Source organism: Marmota flaviventris, chromosome 6, assembly GCF_047511675.1.
Source record: "Marmota flaviventris isolate mMarFla1 chromosome 6, mMarFla1.hap1, whole genome shotgun sequence".
Taxonomy (NCBI): Eukaryota; Metazoa; Chordata; class Mammalia; order Rodentia; family Sciuridae; genus Marmota; species Marmota flaviventris.
In genome coordinates this window covers 119,846,284-119,862,741 of record NC_092503.1, presented here as the reverse complement: position 1 = coordinate 119,862,741, position 16,458 = coordinate 119,846,284, and the positions used below count along the sequence as shown (strand labels likewise).

Genomic DNA, 16,458 nt, shown 5'->3' with positions numbered 1-16,458 from the left:
TTTCCTCTTCTAACTTCTTAACAATGGAACCTAAATGGTTGATGTTTAGTATTATCCTCTTTTTTAATTGCATAAAACTATAAATTATCCACTAATTACTATATCACACAGTGTATTTTCATATCCATTCAGTTTAAAATATTTTCTAATTTTTTTCCTGACTCTTCTTTAGCACAGATGCTATTTGAATGTATGCTTTTTAAATTTCCAAGTCTTTGGGATTTTCCAGATATTTTTCTGTTATTGGTCTCTAATTTAATTTTATTGTGTTAAGAGAATATTTTCTAGAATTTCAACATTTCTTGTTTATTGACTTTTTTTTTTTTTGTACTGGAGATTGAACCCAGGGGCTCTTTACCACTCAGATATATTCCCATCCTTTTTAATTTTTTTTTATCTTGAGATAGTGTTTTGCAAAATTGCTAAAGTTCTCTCTAATTTGCCCAGACTGACCTCAAACTTGAGATCTTCCTGCCTCTCCTCCCGAGTTGCTGGGATTTTAGACTTACTGACTTTTCTATGATTCAGTATATGGCCTATGAAGTGGAATGTTCCATGTAACTTGAAAATAAAGTGTATTCTTCTGCTATTGGGTTGAATAATCTATAGATGTCAATTAGAACACATTGGTAGGTTGAAAGTGTTCAAATCTTCCATATCCTACCAGGTGTGGGGTGCACACCTATAATCGCAGCTACTTGGGAGGCTGATATAGGAGGATTGCAAATTCAAGGCCAACCTTAGCAACTTAGCTAGGCTCTAGGCACCTTAGTGAAACCCTGTCTCCAAAAATTTTTTTAAAGATGGGGAGGGGAGGGATGTGTCTCAGTGGTAAAGCACTTTTTACTTCAATCCTCAGTACCAAAAACAAAAAAACAAAAAACTTTCATATCCTTACCAATTTTGTTTAATTTTTCTATTATTTATTGAGAGAATAATGCTAGAACATTAAAATATAGCTGTCAATTTTCTTACTTCTGCTTTCATTTTTATCACTTATGTGAGCTTTGAAGATTTTTTTATTAGGTATATACAAATTTAGAATTATTATATGTTCTGGATATGTTCTTTTTATCATAATGAACTGTCTTCTTCATCCATGTCCCAATTCTGAAGTTCTATATTTCTGGCATTAATATAGCCACCAACATTCTCATGGTTAGCGTTATTTTCACATTCTTTACTTTTTACCTATCTTTGTCTTCATATTTAAAGTAGACAGGTAGACAACACATAGTTGACCATGTGTGTGTGCGTGCACACACGCATTCTGACCATCTTTGTCTTTTAATTAGAGTGTTTAGATTTTGCACATTCAATTCAATTAAGACTATGGTTATATTTAACTATACTGTCTTACAATTTCTCCCAAATGTTTTCCCTTTTTTACTTATTTACTTTTGCTTAAATATTATTCCATTTTATTTTCTCCATTGGAATTTTAGTTACAACTTTTTTAATAGTTGTTGTGATATTAAAATATTCATCTTTAATAATACATTCTACCTTAAAATAACGGTGTGCCACTTTACATACTTGATATTCTTACAACATTGTCCTTCCATTTCCTCCTTATTCTTTGTGCCTTGTCATACATTTTACCTCTATATATGTTATAAAGCAAAAATTGCAGTATTATAATTTTTAATTTATTTTTCAAATTTTTTAAACAAAATCTCTGTTCACGTCAGATACTTTTCATCATGATCAGAACTATTCTCAAATCTTTGATTGCAAATTCTCCTCATTATAATAGAAGCTCTCCTTCATGAAGTAACTATAGCAGGTGGAAATCAGAATGAATGAGGGCACTTTTTTATTTCATTTCTTGTCTCTTTGTTTATCATACAAAAAACCTTCTCCATGGGACATCACCATAGTTATGCTCTAGCCATGGGAAAGAAGTTCAGGGGTTGCATGAGTACAACCAAGATCTGCCTGAAATCCTGATCCAGACTGACCAAATCTCTTCCCTTGGAGCCTGCAATTTTCAAACTATAGCCAAACAAATCTTCATCCAAGTAAAATTTCCCCCAATCCACTTTCTCCACCTTACCCTATCCTGTAGTTAGGGAATAACCCAAAGCTAAATCAGTATTCTCAGACCCTTCTACTCAGGTGAGGTTAGATCTTCAGTAACTACTACATCCATAACCCAACTTGAAACCACACCTTCATAAAATATTCGTCATAGGTGACCTGGTCGAAGAATTCCAGCAAGAAGACTCAAAGTATCTCAGTTATGAAACAGTGAAAAATTTATTGGTCTTAGGGTGTTTTTAGGAAGCAGGCATTGGAAGGTTTTTCAAAGGAGTCCAGAAGACATGAAGCCCACTGAAGGGATAATCTCCATGCCAGTGCTACAAAAATATCAATACTTATTCATTACATTCCATTTTTTGGGAACTGTATCAAGGGCTGAGGAAGTTAAGGTTGCAAATAAGGACTTGAAGGGCTAGCAAGAAAGTTAGTCAGTGGGATAGAAAGCACAGGAATTGAAAAGGAAAGCTGAGACTAGCATCCATAGGACAGCTAGAATTCAGATCTCTCCGAAGTCCTCTTCTTTTCAGGAATTTTGTCACCTGCAGCAAGACACACACAGTTACTGGCATCCTTGGATTCAGGACTCTAAACTCAGACCCAATTTCCTCATTCCCCTCACACATAATCCCCCCACCCCATTTTTCTGCCCTGTTCAGGTCCCAGGGAGAAGGCAGTCATCCCTGAACATGCCCTGGTCCTCTAGATGAACAGCAGTTAGGAGTCAAGGTGTACTCTTAGGTGACTGAATTTCATATCTAAGACCCAGCTGAGTGTGGAGGCATCCCACATGCCTCAAGTCACCAAAATATCCCAAGAAAGAGAAGGGTCACATTATTGAGGCCAGAGAAGCTCAACTCTGAAATAATGGTAATGAAGGAAGATTCATTGCTCACAATGTGTAAAACTGCTCTTTGTAAGGATTTCAAAACCAAAATACATTTGCCCATATGATCTTGTAGAACATCTGAAACTATATTTCCTCTTTCCTGAAATTCTTTACTTCGTTGATAACCTTCTCTTCATTCTTCTGCCTCTATTTTTTCCCATTTTCTTCAAATATTTTTCTTTTGATATTTTGTGAATCATGCATTTTTACACTAATTTTGATTTTAAGATATTTCCTTAAAATAAGAATATACATTTCAAGCCAGGTGTGGTGGCTCACGCCTGTAATCCTAGTGGCTTGGGAGGCTGATGCAGAAAGATTGCAAGTTCAAGGACAGCCTCCACAACTCAGCAAGGCTCTAAGAAACTTAGTGAGACCCTGTCTCAAAATAAAAAACAAAAAGGTATGGGGATGTGGATCAGTGGTTAAGCACTCCTGGGTTAAGTCTCTAGTACCAAAATAAGAAAGAAAGAAAAAAAAAAAGCAAATAAATTTTAAAAATTCATGTACACCAAATACCACTTTATCAGATATATACAATAAAATAAACCTCATGAAATCCATTTGAAAATTTATCTACATGGTTGAGGAAAGAGGTTAGATATGGGAGTAAAGACTGAAGATAAAAGTGAACAAATTAACAAAGAGATGGAACTCAGAGGTATCCATGATGATGGTATACATGAACTGAGTAATGTAATTGACTTAACCCTTTGCACCTGAGATCCAGCATGAATGATACCAATGGTGATAATAGTGATGAATTAGACATAGTCATTATCATGGAAAGATCACTATCTAATGGGAAGAAAATCACAAAAACACAAATATAGGAAACATGGCAAGTTGTTAGATAGATAGATAGATAGATAGATAAAAAACCATGAAATCCCAGAAGGAGCATTTTGTGTGAGCTTTGCCATTTGGTGAGTCCAAACAGAGACAGCAAATAGTTTATTGGGAACCTGTCACACCACATTGTAATTATGCATAGAAATATGGGTCTGGTTCTAATATGGGTTTGTGGAGTGTTGGTCTTTTTCTTCATAAAATGGGGAATATAGGACAGTGTTTAAGGAAACAGTTTTGGATCCAGACTTCCTGGATTTGAATGGCAGATTCACTACTTCCTAGCCAAGTGACCTTGATCAAGTTGCTTAATACCTCTGTGTACATAAGATACAAGTATCTCTCATGAGTAAAATGATAACAATAGTAGTGCCAGACTAGAATATTTGCAAGAATAAAGTGAGCTAAGTAATAAATGCTCAGAATAATGCCTAAGCATATTAAGTACCCCATAAATAATCATGGGGTACTTAATATGTTTAAGTGTTGTCACTGTTGTTCATCTCTGTGCTTTAACCCATTAGAAGATCAATGTACATTTAATCATATTAAATTATTCCCCTTTTCTTTATATACAACAGGTACTTGGATCCTTCCTTTTTTCTCTGAATGCATCCTATGAGTCCCCACCACCATAGTCACTCACAGGGGTCCCTGGGCCCGAGGGTCACGACTGGAACGCAGAGCCCTTGTGATGAGCACCGTGCCTGTAATGATGCCCACCAGGCCCACTACCAGGCCCAGGGCACAAACCACAGTCTCTGTTGCCTCTGTCACTTGGACCGGCTCCTGGGCCTCTGGGGAAAAAAATGAAGAGATAAGTCAGAAGGTGTGGTGAAGTTTAGGGCTGGCTTGGGGTGTGTGGAGACTGAAGGTTACAGACTGTTTGATGGAACGTTAGGATAGGAGACTGGGGAAGCTGGAGCAGAGAGCACCAGGTCCTGGGGGAGAGGGTGCATGGAGGGTGAGGAGGGGAAAGAGGCTCCGTACCCCAGTGGTTGAGGCTCGGCTCCTCCAGGCCCCAGTGCTCCACCTTGCAGTCATAGACGTCCTCAGCTGAGGGCACGAAGGTCAGGAAGTGGAACTTGTGGAAATTATAGTCTGTTCTGGGCAGGAAGACAGACTCAGAAACACCCTCGGTGACAGGCTGCCCGTTGTGCAGCCACGTGACATTGAGCACTGGAGGGAAGAATCTGTCCACGTGGCAGATGAGGGTGTTGGGCTGGCCCAGCTCCACAGGCTCCTTGGGAAACACGGTCACCTCGGGAGGCTCTGGGAGGAGACAGAACCTGGTGAGTGCCCTGTTCTGGGATGAACTACGAAGACTACCCCTGGGGGTGTCATCTACCTCAGGCTCAGACTTTGTGACATCTCTGGGCTCCTGAATCAGAGCCAGGAGTCTCATCCCACTGGCCAGCCTCACTCAGCTGACCTTCCTGTGCAGTGGGAAGGGGCGAGGCAGCCCTCGACTATGCTGGAATGAGCCCACAGCCTCGGGGAAGGGGGTCCCTCAGTTGTGGGCATCAAGTCTCCCATTCTGTGTGACAGAGGGGCCTCCCATCCCATCCCAGTTGATTGGAGAAGCAAAGACAGGCAGTACCGCTGGAGTCCTGGGTGTGATTGGTGCGCTCTGTCAGGATATCCAGGTTTGACTTTACTATAGCAATGTTAGTCAGCCCGCCCTGAAAATCAAAGGAAAGGCCTCGGCCAAATTCAGACAGTTGCCAGATGGTCTCCTTCTTGTCCCGATCCACGTAGAACATCTCATCCTCATCAAACTCAAACATAAACTCCCCAGATGGTGCATTGGTCTGGGCAAACATGGCAAAGCTTGTTACATGGTCCACTGTATAAAGAAAATAGAGAAAACCATGACAAAAGCAAGAATGAATATGTGAGTGGTGGACAAGCAAGAATGAAAAGATTTCTTAATATAAAAATAAAGAAAGAGGTCAAAGGAAAGATACATGGGGAAAGAAGCAGTAACATAAAAAAAGCAATGGTGCAGAGCAGTTACAAAAGGATCTGAGAGAGGAACAAAATTAGGAGAGGATCATTGGTCTAGGTGCCTCCTGATCCATTGAAAGCCTGAGTATCATGGTCTTACAGAAATATCTGCAATAACAGTGACAAATAACATTTAGTGAGCACTTACTAAGTGCCAGGCATTGTTCTAAATACTTATTTTACTATTTATCACAATAACTCTATGAATCAAATATACAAAGTATGCTTTACAAATAAGGAAAGGCAGAGAAGTTAAGTAACTTAAGGTCACACAGCTATGTGTAGCTAGTAGAAAAATTCTTCCCAATAAGTTCTCAATTATTCTAGGACCATAGATGTAAAAGTGTTTTTAGAGTCATGGAGGTGGACGAGTAGGAATACTATGTGTCTCCTTACAGAACACAGAGAAATAGCATAAAGTTGAGAGAGAAAAGAAATTGTCCCTCACATTTTAGTGCTGTTTAGAGTCCTTAAGTTTCTGTTTTTAACAGGTTCAAATATATTTCCTGTTCATAAATAGCATTGTATAGCTTTGTTCATAATATTTTTCCTTATGAATCCATTTAATCTATTTATAATATAAGTCACTCTTCTTCAGTCTTTCAAATTTGTTCATAATATTTTTTCATTTTAGGCATATTAAATCCAAAGGTTTAGTGCAGTTTTTCTGGCATGAGGTTCAAACTTTCTTTTTTAATTTTTGTTTTTATTTTTGTTTTCAATGGGCCTACAAGTGTTGCTGAGTTTGATAGAACAATGGGATTTATTTTTTGTTTGTTTCTTAGTCTTTATTAGTTTATAAGAAATAGCAAAAGACAAGAAACTATCATCATTAAATGAAGCAATGAATATCTGAGTTTCTGGGCTTCAAATGACAGAGCAAGGGTGAAAAGGCCTTCAGGGCTTATCTGATCCAACCTCCTAAATCACAAATTTCCCTGAGTTTGCAATCTCAAGGCAAGGGGGAAACCCGGGGATTCCCATCTATGCTTGGACACTTACAGTGAGAACACTGTTTCACAAGCATTGTTACATTCCTTCTCAGTTGAGAAGAATCATCATCAGAAAAGAAGGCAAAACAAAAAGAAACCTAACCCTCCAAGATAAAGAAGAGATGGGGGCTGGGTATGTAGTTCAATAGAGTTTGCCCAGTATGTTCAAGGGCCTGGGTTCAATCCTCGGAGGGAAAAACAAACAAACAAAACAGTGTGATGATAAAGAAATATTAAATTGATAACTGTGATTACCATTCTACAAGAATTGGTAAGTGAGATGGGAAGTAGAAAGTACTCTTATTCTTAGGCTCATCAATGCAACCATCTTTCTTTCTTTTATTTTATTGTTTTTAAAAATTATTTTCAACTAACAAATAAAAATTGTCTATGTTGTGTACAACATGTTGTTTTGAAACATATTCATTGTGAAATGGCAGACAAGCTAATTAGCATAAATATTACCTCATATGCTTGTCCTTTTGTTTATGTATGAGAGCACTTAAAATCCACTCTCTTGGCATAAAATTGTCTAATGCAGAGTACAATCATCAGATTCGGGTCTGGATTTATTAATTCCAGTTACTATCCTGTAATCTCTTAGACTAATTCCTCCTCTAAAACTAAAATTTTGTGTCCTTTGATGAACACATCCCAAATCCAGTGCAATCTTAAGTCCACCAGTTTAAAAGGTAGTAAAGGAAGACTTTTGAAGTGGGAGAAGACTTTGAGTCTAGTGTGGGGCATATTGCATTTAGATTATCTAACAGTTATCTAAGTAGAAATGATAAATGGTTGACTTCAGGGGATAGGTTTGGGCCAGAGGACTGAAGGGTTAGATGAGATTTTCCATGCAAAGTGCATAAAATGTGGATATCTAAGGGAATGCATCTGGTAACATGATAGTTAAGAAGCTCATTTAAGGAGGAAAAGGAAGTTCCAGAGAAACAGGAGAAAAATTAAGATGGAGTATATTAAAGGAGGATCTAAAGAAAAGTTCCAGTAACAAATAAAAAAAAATGGATTGCAGTGAAAATGTTATCAAGAACTCGAGTCAGAGAGACATTGAAAAGTATCCTCTGGATTTGGGCTTACGTAGAGGTTACTGACAGTCAAGTTGAGAGCATCCTCAGGATGTATTGGAAACAAGTCAAAAGCTCAGCTAGGTGAGGACACAGAGTGTCTCTAGGTAGAGTACTGAGTGAAGGCAAGGTTGTTTTTTATTTGTTGGTTTATATTTGTGTTTCTAAAGTAAAGAACAAATGTACATGTTGAGAGAGAAGGAACCAGTGGGAGGGAAGCAATAATGACAGCGCTAAGTTAGTTATTTCCATCGAGAAGCCTAAAATGTCTTCATATCTGTGTGAAGATATATCATGGCACTTACTATAACACAACACTGAAAAGTGACCACCAACAGGGCAACAGATACTTCTGTTTCTGCACAGTCTCACCTCCTCTTCACTTCTATCCACCTCTGGACACCTTTGCCCTAAAATTAAACTGAAGGCTAGGACGTATCTGGTTTTTTTTTTTAGTTGTAGTCAGACACAATACCTTTATTTTACTTATTTTTTTATGTGATGCTGAGGATTGAACCCAGGGCCTTGCACATGCAAGGCGAGTGTTCTACCGCTGAGCCACAACCCCTGTTGTGGGGGCACATCTTTTAGGTGATGAATTTGAATCCACATCACTACATTTTTGGATGACAATTTTATGCACAGGCTTGATGCTCCCTGGTGTCAGCAGCAGGAAGACGACCATCTTAACTTGTTATCCCTGACTAGGTCCTGCATGGTCTAGCCATCCAAGGTCGAGACCTCTCAATGTAGCAATGGTCTTCAGGTCACTAGGGACCTGAATCACAAGGTTAATAAAAACATGAGCCACTAGTGTCTTGGAAGAAGGCAGAACCGCCCTCAAAGATCTTGGAAGAGTCCAAAGATCCTGAGAGAGAGGGACGAACACAGGAATACTCTAAGCAATTTATCTCCCAAGTTCCAACACACAGGGCCCATAACTCTGGGACACACAAAGCAGAAATTGAGCATTCAGGAAAGACAAGAGGAGTGCAGGATCCCAGTAGGGTTTAGTTAGAAAGTCACTGTGTGCAGAAGTCTGAGAAATGCAGAGTACAATAATCAGATTTGGGTCTGGATTTAAACCTTGGCTCTTTGGCTCGGTATACATAACCTTGGAAAATGTATCAATCTTTTGGAGCTTTGCTTTTTTTTTTTCATCTCCAAAATGGAGAAAATAATATCTTGGTCAAAGGTTCTTGTGTCACGTAAAGAAGGGGAAAGAAATCACCTAGGTGTCTAGTAAGTTGTGGTGCTATTGCTATTACGATAATTGGAGCAAGAGGGAAAGAAGGCAAACTTCCCATGAGTGGGGGAAGACAGAAAAGGAACATAGAGGAAAATAGACAATAAGTTCCTAAAATCTCTAATTCCTAAAGCCATTAGCTGGCTGCCTGTCCCCCTCTCATACTGACATCCCCCGCCCACACACGCACCCTTTTGGGTCCTCCTGAGCACTCACCCTCTATGGCCCCAGCTCCTTGAAGACTCAGCAGGAAAGCCAGGGAGAGGGCTCTCAGGATCACGGTTCCAGTCTGGAACATTTTCTTTTTAGAGCACACCTTGTGGGGTCCCCAGGTGACAAGAATGAGCACAGGAACAGTGCTGAGGAACTGAGGCAGAACGGAGACAGACAAGAGCTCTGAAACTGTGGGCTTCTATAGACTGAAATTGTGAGAAGGGGTGGAGAGGGATGAGCACAGCCGGGCTTAACCAATCAGAGACCTGGTAGAGCTGACTCTCCCTGTTGCCAGGTAAAGAGAGACTGCAAGGGGCTCAGGAGGAGGTGGAGGACTTCCAGGAGCCAGCAAGATTGAGGGAGCACCAATTCGGAGTTGATTTTCAGAGTTAGGCTTGAAAAGATAAATTGTACATTCTTCTGGCAGCAAATGTTTTATATTATGTTGTTGAACAATAAGATTAGTCTCCCTGCATTCTCCTACCCAAACCCCACCCCAAATATTCAGATTATCTTTGATGTTTTGTCCACTCTTTTTTTCTAAATGATTTTTAAAGCTATTTCAATCAAGCTTACAAAAATATTTTCCCGTTCCTTGGGAATAAATACACTATCAAGAAAACATAGTCTCAGACTCATCTGTCTGAGATATTTTTCCTTCTAATTTTTATGTAGAAGTTTTATAGTTTCTATTTATAAGTTTTAATTGATGTAAATGAAGTTGATCTTTAAATATTTTCCATTCTTGGTTACCTAAAATCTCTAATTCCTAAAGCCATTGTCATTTTTTATTACCCATGTTTCTTTTATTTTTTTTTCCTGAAATGCCTTTTCCTCTTTAAATTACTATTTTTATACCCTTTTTCTATAATATCCAACACACATTACACATGGCAATGATGGACATCCTCACTTTGATCTTCTTTGCTTTTTTTCCTTATTTTTGTTTTTCTTTCAGGAGGAGCCTGCTGGGCCGCCCAAGCTGCCATAACTCTTGGGCTCAAGCAACCCTCCTGCCTTCCAAGTATCTGGGACAACAGGCTGATCTTGTTTTAAAGGGATTTCTTTAATGCTTTTATATTATAGGTATTGTTCATTTTTTGTTTTATATTTTATTTACCATATTTTAAAAATTGCTTTTCAAGTCTTAGAGATTTTTATTTCAAACTATTTATTTGGTATTTTTAGGTAAAATTACAATCAGTTAATATCTAATGTAAATGAAGTATATCAATATTTTTCTTGTTTTGTGATAGCCTTGTCTTGCATAAGTAATAGTTATTAACAGATTTATTACAGGGAGACAATATTTTTAGTCTTTACAACTATCTTATTTAATCCTCACATCAAACTTGCATTATTTGTGTTCATTCTAAAAGTAAATTACCTGAAATATTGAGGATTTAAGTATTTGTCTAATCATCTAAGCAGGCAAGTGACAAATAGGGGTCAACCAAGACACTTTTATTAAAAAATATGAACTTTTATTCCACACGTCTATACTGAATCCTCCTTCTAAAGACTCCTTAATAATTATATGGCATAATAATTATAATTATTTATAACAATTGTATGTAAATATTATTTATAATTATAATATTATATCTACTTCTCTTGCATTTTACATGCTAGCATTTATATAATATTTTAATATCTATATTTTCAAATGATGCCAGTTTGACATTTTACTAGAGACTGTGGTCCAACAAAATCAATTCATAAATTTGTAGATTAGGGAGTAATGGTCTTTGAAGGTTGTAAAATCATTCATAATAAAAACAAGAGAATCTGATATTTTGGAGCGGGTAGGATTTGTGAAAATTTGTTATCATTTTATTCTTCATCTACTGGTTTATTTATATTCACTAGAGACTTTAGCTTTCCAAAGCAATGGCAGTTCTATTCATACCATTTGAACCTAAGAGCATTGCTATAAAGGCAGGTTTTATCATCCCCTCAAAGACAAAGAATTGAAGTCCAAAAAAGGCAATGCCCTTCAGGTTGCACACTTGCTTGGTAGTAGTACAGCTATGTACATGCTCCCAGGGTATGGGCCTGAGACTGAGCCCTGCTGACCCTGATGACATTCCTGTGGAAGCACCTGTACCTCTTCAAACTAACAGGAGAAAGAAAATATGGACAATGGTAAGCCTAAACATCCTATTGAGAAGACAATACAGATGGACTCAGGAGCACATTTTGAGTTCTGGGGTGGGCACTCTAACTTCTTCATAAATCATGCCACTAAGAAAACACTCATTCCATCTCATGTCCTGTGATGGGAAAGAGATGGCAGGGTTGGGGAATGATAACCCCATAAATGGGCCAACAAAATATCTGAGGTTGCCTTCAAAACAAAGAAAACACATTATCTCCCCAAACCTCATGACTCATCCACCTGGTTAAAGTGAGTATCGCTCTCTTCCCTCCATCATCTTAAGTGCATCTTACAGGCCATTCCCACTAACCATCTGCCCAGTGAGTGATGACTCACACAAAGCTTCTTGCTCATTGGTTCTTTTCTCAGAGTCCGTCCAATCCCAGGGTCGTAGGAGACTACTTTGGTTCATGGTTTCTGATATTTCACCCAGGAGCTCCATTCAGCAAGTCCTTCATTCCCTGACTGCTACTTTCTTCAGCTCACCAGCCTTTTCTAGTTCCGTGATGGTCCTGCAGGTCTCTGAGGCTTCCTGGGCAACAGCTCTGATGGTGTCTCTGATGGTGCTGTTCAACCCTGTAGTCCAGGGTATGGCCACTCCAGGTAAGAGCAGAGCAGCTGTTCTGGAGGGCCTGGCTCAGGGAACAACTCCTGAGGTCTTTCCTCTAGGGAACCAGACTTTGAAAAACAAACATGGTATCAGGGATGGGGTGCTACCACAGCCTCATGGCCTTCCCTCCCAGCTACAGAAAGCTGGTTACCTCCTTGTAACTGTCCAGCCAACCTGTTCTCTCTTCCAGGGACATAGGCACAATGAACAGGGGAAAGGTGCCAAGGTGGTGGTATGCTTGTGTCTTTTGGACAGTGGGCTGAGAAGTCTAGAATGACTTTAGGTGACAATGTTTCCAGAGAGTCGGGTCAGCAAAATCCACCTCTTGATTTCCTCATATCTCTATCACGGTTTGAGGGGACTCAGGTCACCCCAACAATTTCATGCTCAGGGAGAGTCCTTTCCACTCTCCAGAGTGGGACAGGAGCCCAGGCCCCTGGACAGCGATGACCACATGGAGAGGAAGGGGACAGGGCAGGTGATGGTTCTACCCCAGCAGCACTCTTGTTGAAGGTGATCCTTTCAATCTTCCCAGAGCTTGGTTATAGTATTAGAGAGAATTGAGATTTGTAGGAAGAGTGAGAGGAAGGTGTGTAGGTCTGTATAAAGGGGCTGAGTGTAGATTACCAGACAGCCAGGGAAGGAGAGGCCAAGGGAAGACTTCTCATGTTGCCTCCCCTGGCTAAACTGTATTATGGCTTCTGCGAACCACTGATTCTCTCAGAATGCTTCTTAACTCTGTGACCCCAATTCATACCCAATATCACAAGTGGAAGATCTATAAAATAGCTGTCTTAGTTTTCTACTAACACCTACCTTTCCTTCTCCAAGCCACCTTCTTTCAGACCCCTCCACTCCTGTCCTAGGATGTACTGTCCTCATTTCACTTCCTCATGTTCCTGGAGTAACAATTTGAATGTCCTGAGTCCAGTCCCCAGGGCCCCTCTCCTATCACACCAGGTCCACTTGCTGACAAGGGAGGGAGAATGTGCCCTTGTTAGTCACAGAGAGTTGCTGGGGCCAACAGCAAGACAGCTCAGCTGTGGCAACTGTGTCTTCAAAGTCCTGGGAATTGGAGAGGGATGACGCTGGGGAAAGAGGAGCCTGGAGGTGTGTCAGGATGACACTGAATCATGGCAGGAGGCGAGGGAGGCTGTGCCGGCCTCCATAGGAAAAGTTGTTCTGAGGGATGATGGGCAGTGGGGAGGAGTGAAAGGAATGACAGAAGTGGGGTGGACGGTGAGTGTGATGGTGTGAGGAGGAGGAGAGAGGAGAAAAGTGGACCCATGTTTGTAGGAGGATTGGATGAGGATGTACAAGTGTGCGGAACAGATTGAGAGTTGGTTTCCAGAGTAGCCTGCCCAAAACAAATGATCAATAATAACTGCAAGAGCCTGGAGGGAGGGTAGGCAGAGGGGGAGGGCAGACTATAATCCCCTCTTACTCTTCCAATTCATCACAGATCCCCACCTCAAACAGGGCAGAAGAGAAAGGCACAAGAGAGCAGGTTTTGGCTAAGGGGGCTGAGGGAAGAAAAGGCTGGTTAAGACCACCATGATGAGCAAGAGCCAACGCAGCAGATGGGCTCTAAGGAACCAGACTCAGTCGGCAACAATCTTTTGGCTCTGACAGATTTTTAATATATGCTCCCCCATCAGCACACCCACCACCCCAGGGCTTCAGGGCCACACTCCCGAGTCCCTGTCCCACCAGCTGGGCCTTCCCAGAAGCTTATTATGATTTGAGTCTTTGTGAACTTATTTTTATGTCACTTTTTCCCCAAGTAAAATTTATTTTTATGTCACTTTCCCCCAAGTAAAATCACTAGGCAGACAGAGTGACACACACTTGCAGTCCCAGCTATTCAAGTGGATGAGAAGGGAGCATCACTGGAGATTGGGAATTTGAGAGCAGCCTGAGCAACACAGCAGATGGTGCCTCAATACAAAGAAACAACAACAACAAAAAAAACTCACTAAGATAAAAGAGAGATGGAAAAAAACACAGTCAGCAACTAACCAACAAAACCTTTTTATTGAAGGTCTGGTCCACAACTCCCCTGGAGGTTTTCAAGTAGCTAGTGGCTGAATTGGTTCCTCCTTCCTATGTTCTTTAGTATTTTACTAGATTAAAGCAGAACACCATTGTAAAGGGATGGGAACTCCCATGTATTGAGCAGCACCAACACAAAGCTACAGGGTTTACATGTGTAACTTATTTCATTCTCACAGCAGCTCCTCACAGTCAATGGTGTTATTAGTATGTTTCACATTTCAAGAAATGGAGACTTAGAGCTGGGGGTGTAGCTCAGAGGTACAGTACTTGCCGAGCATGTGCAGTGCCCTGGGTTTGATCGCCAGCATTGCAAACAAAAATAAAAACAGAGAGAAAGAAAAGAAAGAAAGAAAAAGAGAGAAGGAAAGGAAGGAAGGAAGGGGGAAGGAGGGAAAGAAAAGAAAGGGAAAAGAAAAAGAAAGAAAAGAAATGAAGACTTACAAGGTTGTTTCTTGCCCAAGATCACATAGTAATACATTGTATTATGGGGACTTAAATCTGTTCATACCTGTATTGTGTTCTTTTTCTTTGACTGTATTGCCTCCATTATATCCTCCTGCAATTATTTTTTTTAGTATATTCTATCCTGGAAAAGACATTAATTCACTTACATCAGAGCTTTTTTCAAAATGTGCTCTGGGTAACTAAATTGTCAAGCATTCTACCTATGGTGTATGGTTTCTCATGAACAAAAAATGAAGGTTTCAAATTCCATCTAAAAACCCTCACATCACTTTTGTCTTCTTTGTAGGTATAATTGTATTTTTAAAGGTTAAATGCCTGAGCTGGGCATGGTGGTGTATTCCTATAATCCCAGCAACTCTGGAGGCTGAGGCAGGAGGATCACAAGTTCAAGGCCAGCCTCGGCAATTTAGAGAGGCCCTCAGCAACTTCTTGAGACCCTGTCTCAAAATAAAAACAGTTAGGGATGTAGCACAGTGGTGGAGTCCCCCTAGTTTCAATGCCCAGTACAGGAAGGAAGGAAGGCAGTCATTAAATTTTGCCAGAGAAAAGTTTCAAAATTATTTTTTCTAGACTGAAAAACACTCACATGTTGATAAATGAGGAGGGGAAAAGGACAAACAGATTAAAATTACAAGATACACATTCAGAGCTGGGCAATTGAATAGGGAGAGGCAAGTGGTTAGAAGAGGGAGAAAGACTCTGGACTCGAAGGAATTAGGAGCAATGGCCAGGGGACTCAGAAGCTGAGACAAAAGGGACCAGGAAAGGAGCAAGCCAGGATATCTAAGCCAAGCATGGCTCTTGCCTTAGCTACTGTGGACTAATGGCCTGTTGGTGGCCTTGACGCCCCACCCATCCCTTTTCTGTTCTCTTCCCTTAACTCTGTAGTTTCTGAGGTGGAGGTAAGACAGAATTCCCTAGAAGACCAAAGCTATTCTGGCCACCACTGTGTGACAGGGGGAATGATCAGATCGCCCCACAATCACCCCCATCTTGCTCCTGGAAACTCCAGGCCTATTTTATTCTTCAGGAAGCCTCCCCAGTGTCTGGGGCTAGAGCAGGCAGCGCAGCTTCATCTAGGGCTTTGGGCCCCTGTCTTTGACTTTAACCTCTCCCAGTTCCTCTCAGTCTCCCCCTGACAAGGTGAAAAACAGGCGAGCATCCTATTTCAAAATGGTTTTGTAGTCCCACCACATTTGGGCTCAGAAGCTGTGTGATTGATTGGATCTGGCATTTTAACTTCTGATGTCCTTTCTAATGAGGTAACAGGCTGACCCCATTAAAACATACAGAATATGCTGGTTTAGAGCTCCCTCTTGTGGCCCCGACATATCATTCATTTCATTTGTTGGTTCAGACATTTACTGATAAAGAAAAAATGTAGAGAGCTAGGTTAGATGTTGGATACATAAAAAGAAAACAGTAAGTATTTGCCTTGAGATGTTAATCTATACAGGATGTAAAAGACATGCAAAACAATCACATCACCTTGTTTCCTCCAATGAGAACAGGCCCAAAGAGACAAACAGAAATAAATAAAGAAAGAAATGAAAGAAAACATGAAAGATCACTGTTACTTCTGTGGAGACTGCATTTACCAAACGATGTAGGTAGCTCTCTAAGAAGTCCAGTGTGAGGGAGGCTACCATGTTTCTTTACATAAAAACTGTATCATCAGCTGGCTGTGATGGCTCCTGCTGGTAATCCCAGCAGGTTGGAGCTGAGATAGGAGCATTACAAGTTCAAAAGCAGCCTCAGCAACTTAGCAAGTCCCTGTCTCAAAAAAAGAGAGAGGCCTGGGGATGTGGCTCAGCGGTTAAGTACTGCTGGGTTCAATCTCTGATATCAAAAA

At 40.4% G+C, this 16,458-nt stretch overlaps 2 protein-coding genes across 4 annotated transcripts in view; one reads left to right on the top strand and one right to left on the bottom strand.

The window, feature by feature from the left end:
* Nucleotides 1–2,236: 2,236 nt before the first annotated feature.
* LOC114084036 (HLA class II histocompatibility antigen, DP alpha 1 chain-like) lies at nt 2,237–9,519 on the bottom strand. Of its 2 annotated transcripts, XM_071613499.1 has the most exons (5): nt 9,322–9,518; nt 5,379–5,624; nt 4,769–5,050; nt 4,425–4,575; nt 2,237–2,582 (listed from the first exon to the last, which is right to left on the bottom strand). In XM_071613499.1, exons 1-5 carry the CDS (start codon nt 9,401–9,403, stop codon nt 2,579–2,581), a joined length of 765 nt encoding a protein of 254 aa, XP_071469600.1. In that variant the 5' UTR covers nt 9,404–9,518; the 3' UTR covers nt 2,237–2,578. The 2 variants fall into 2 exon arrangements, with proteins under 2 accessions (XP_071469600.1, XP_071469601.1); XM_071613500.1 differs by lacking the exon at nt 2,237–2,582 and having other exon boundaries at nt 4,421–4,575; nt 9,322–9,519.
* A 2,385-nt stretch (nt 9,520–11,904) lies between these two features.
* Nucleotides 11,905–16,458, top strand: part of LOC114084058 (HLA class II histocompatibility antigen, DP beta 1 chain-like) — a 66,482-nt gene continuing 61,928 nt past the window's right edge. The window contains exon 1 of one of the 2 annotated variants that reach the window (XM_071613497.1): nt 11,905–12,079. In XM_071613497.1, the coding sequence (XP_071469598.1) occupies nt 11,983–12,079 (97 nt within the window). In that variant the 5' untranslated portion in view covers nt 11,905–11,982. The remainder of the gene's footprint in view (nt 12,080–16,458) is intronic. The other variant, XM_071613496.1, reaches the window with a different exon arrangement.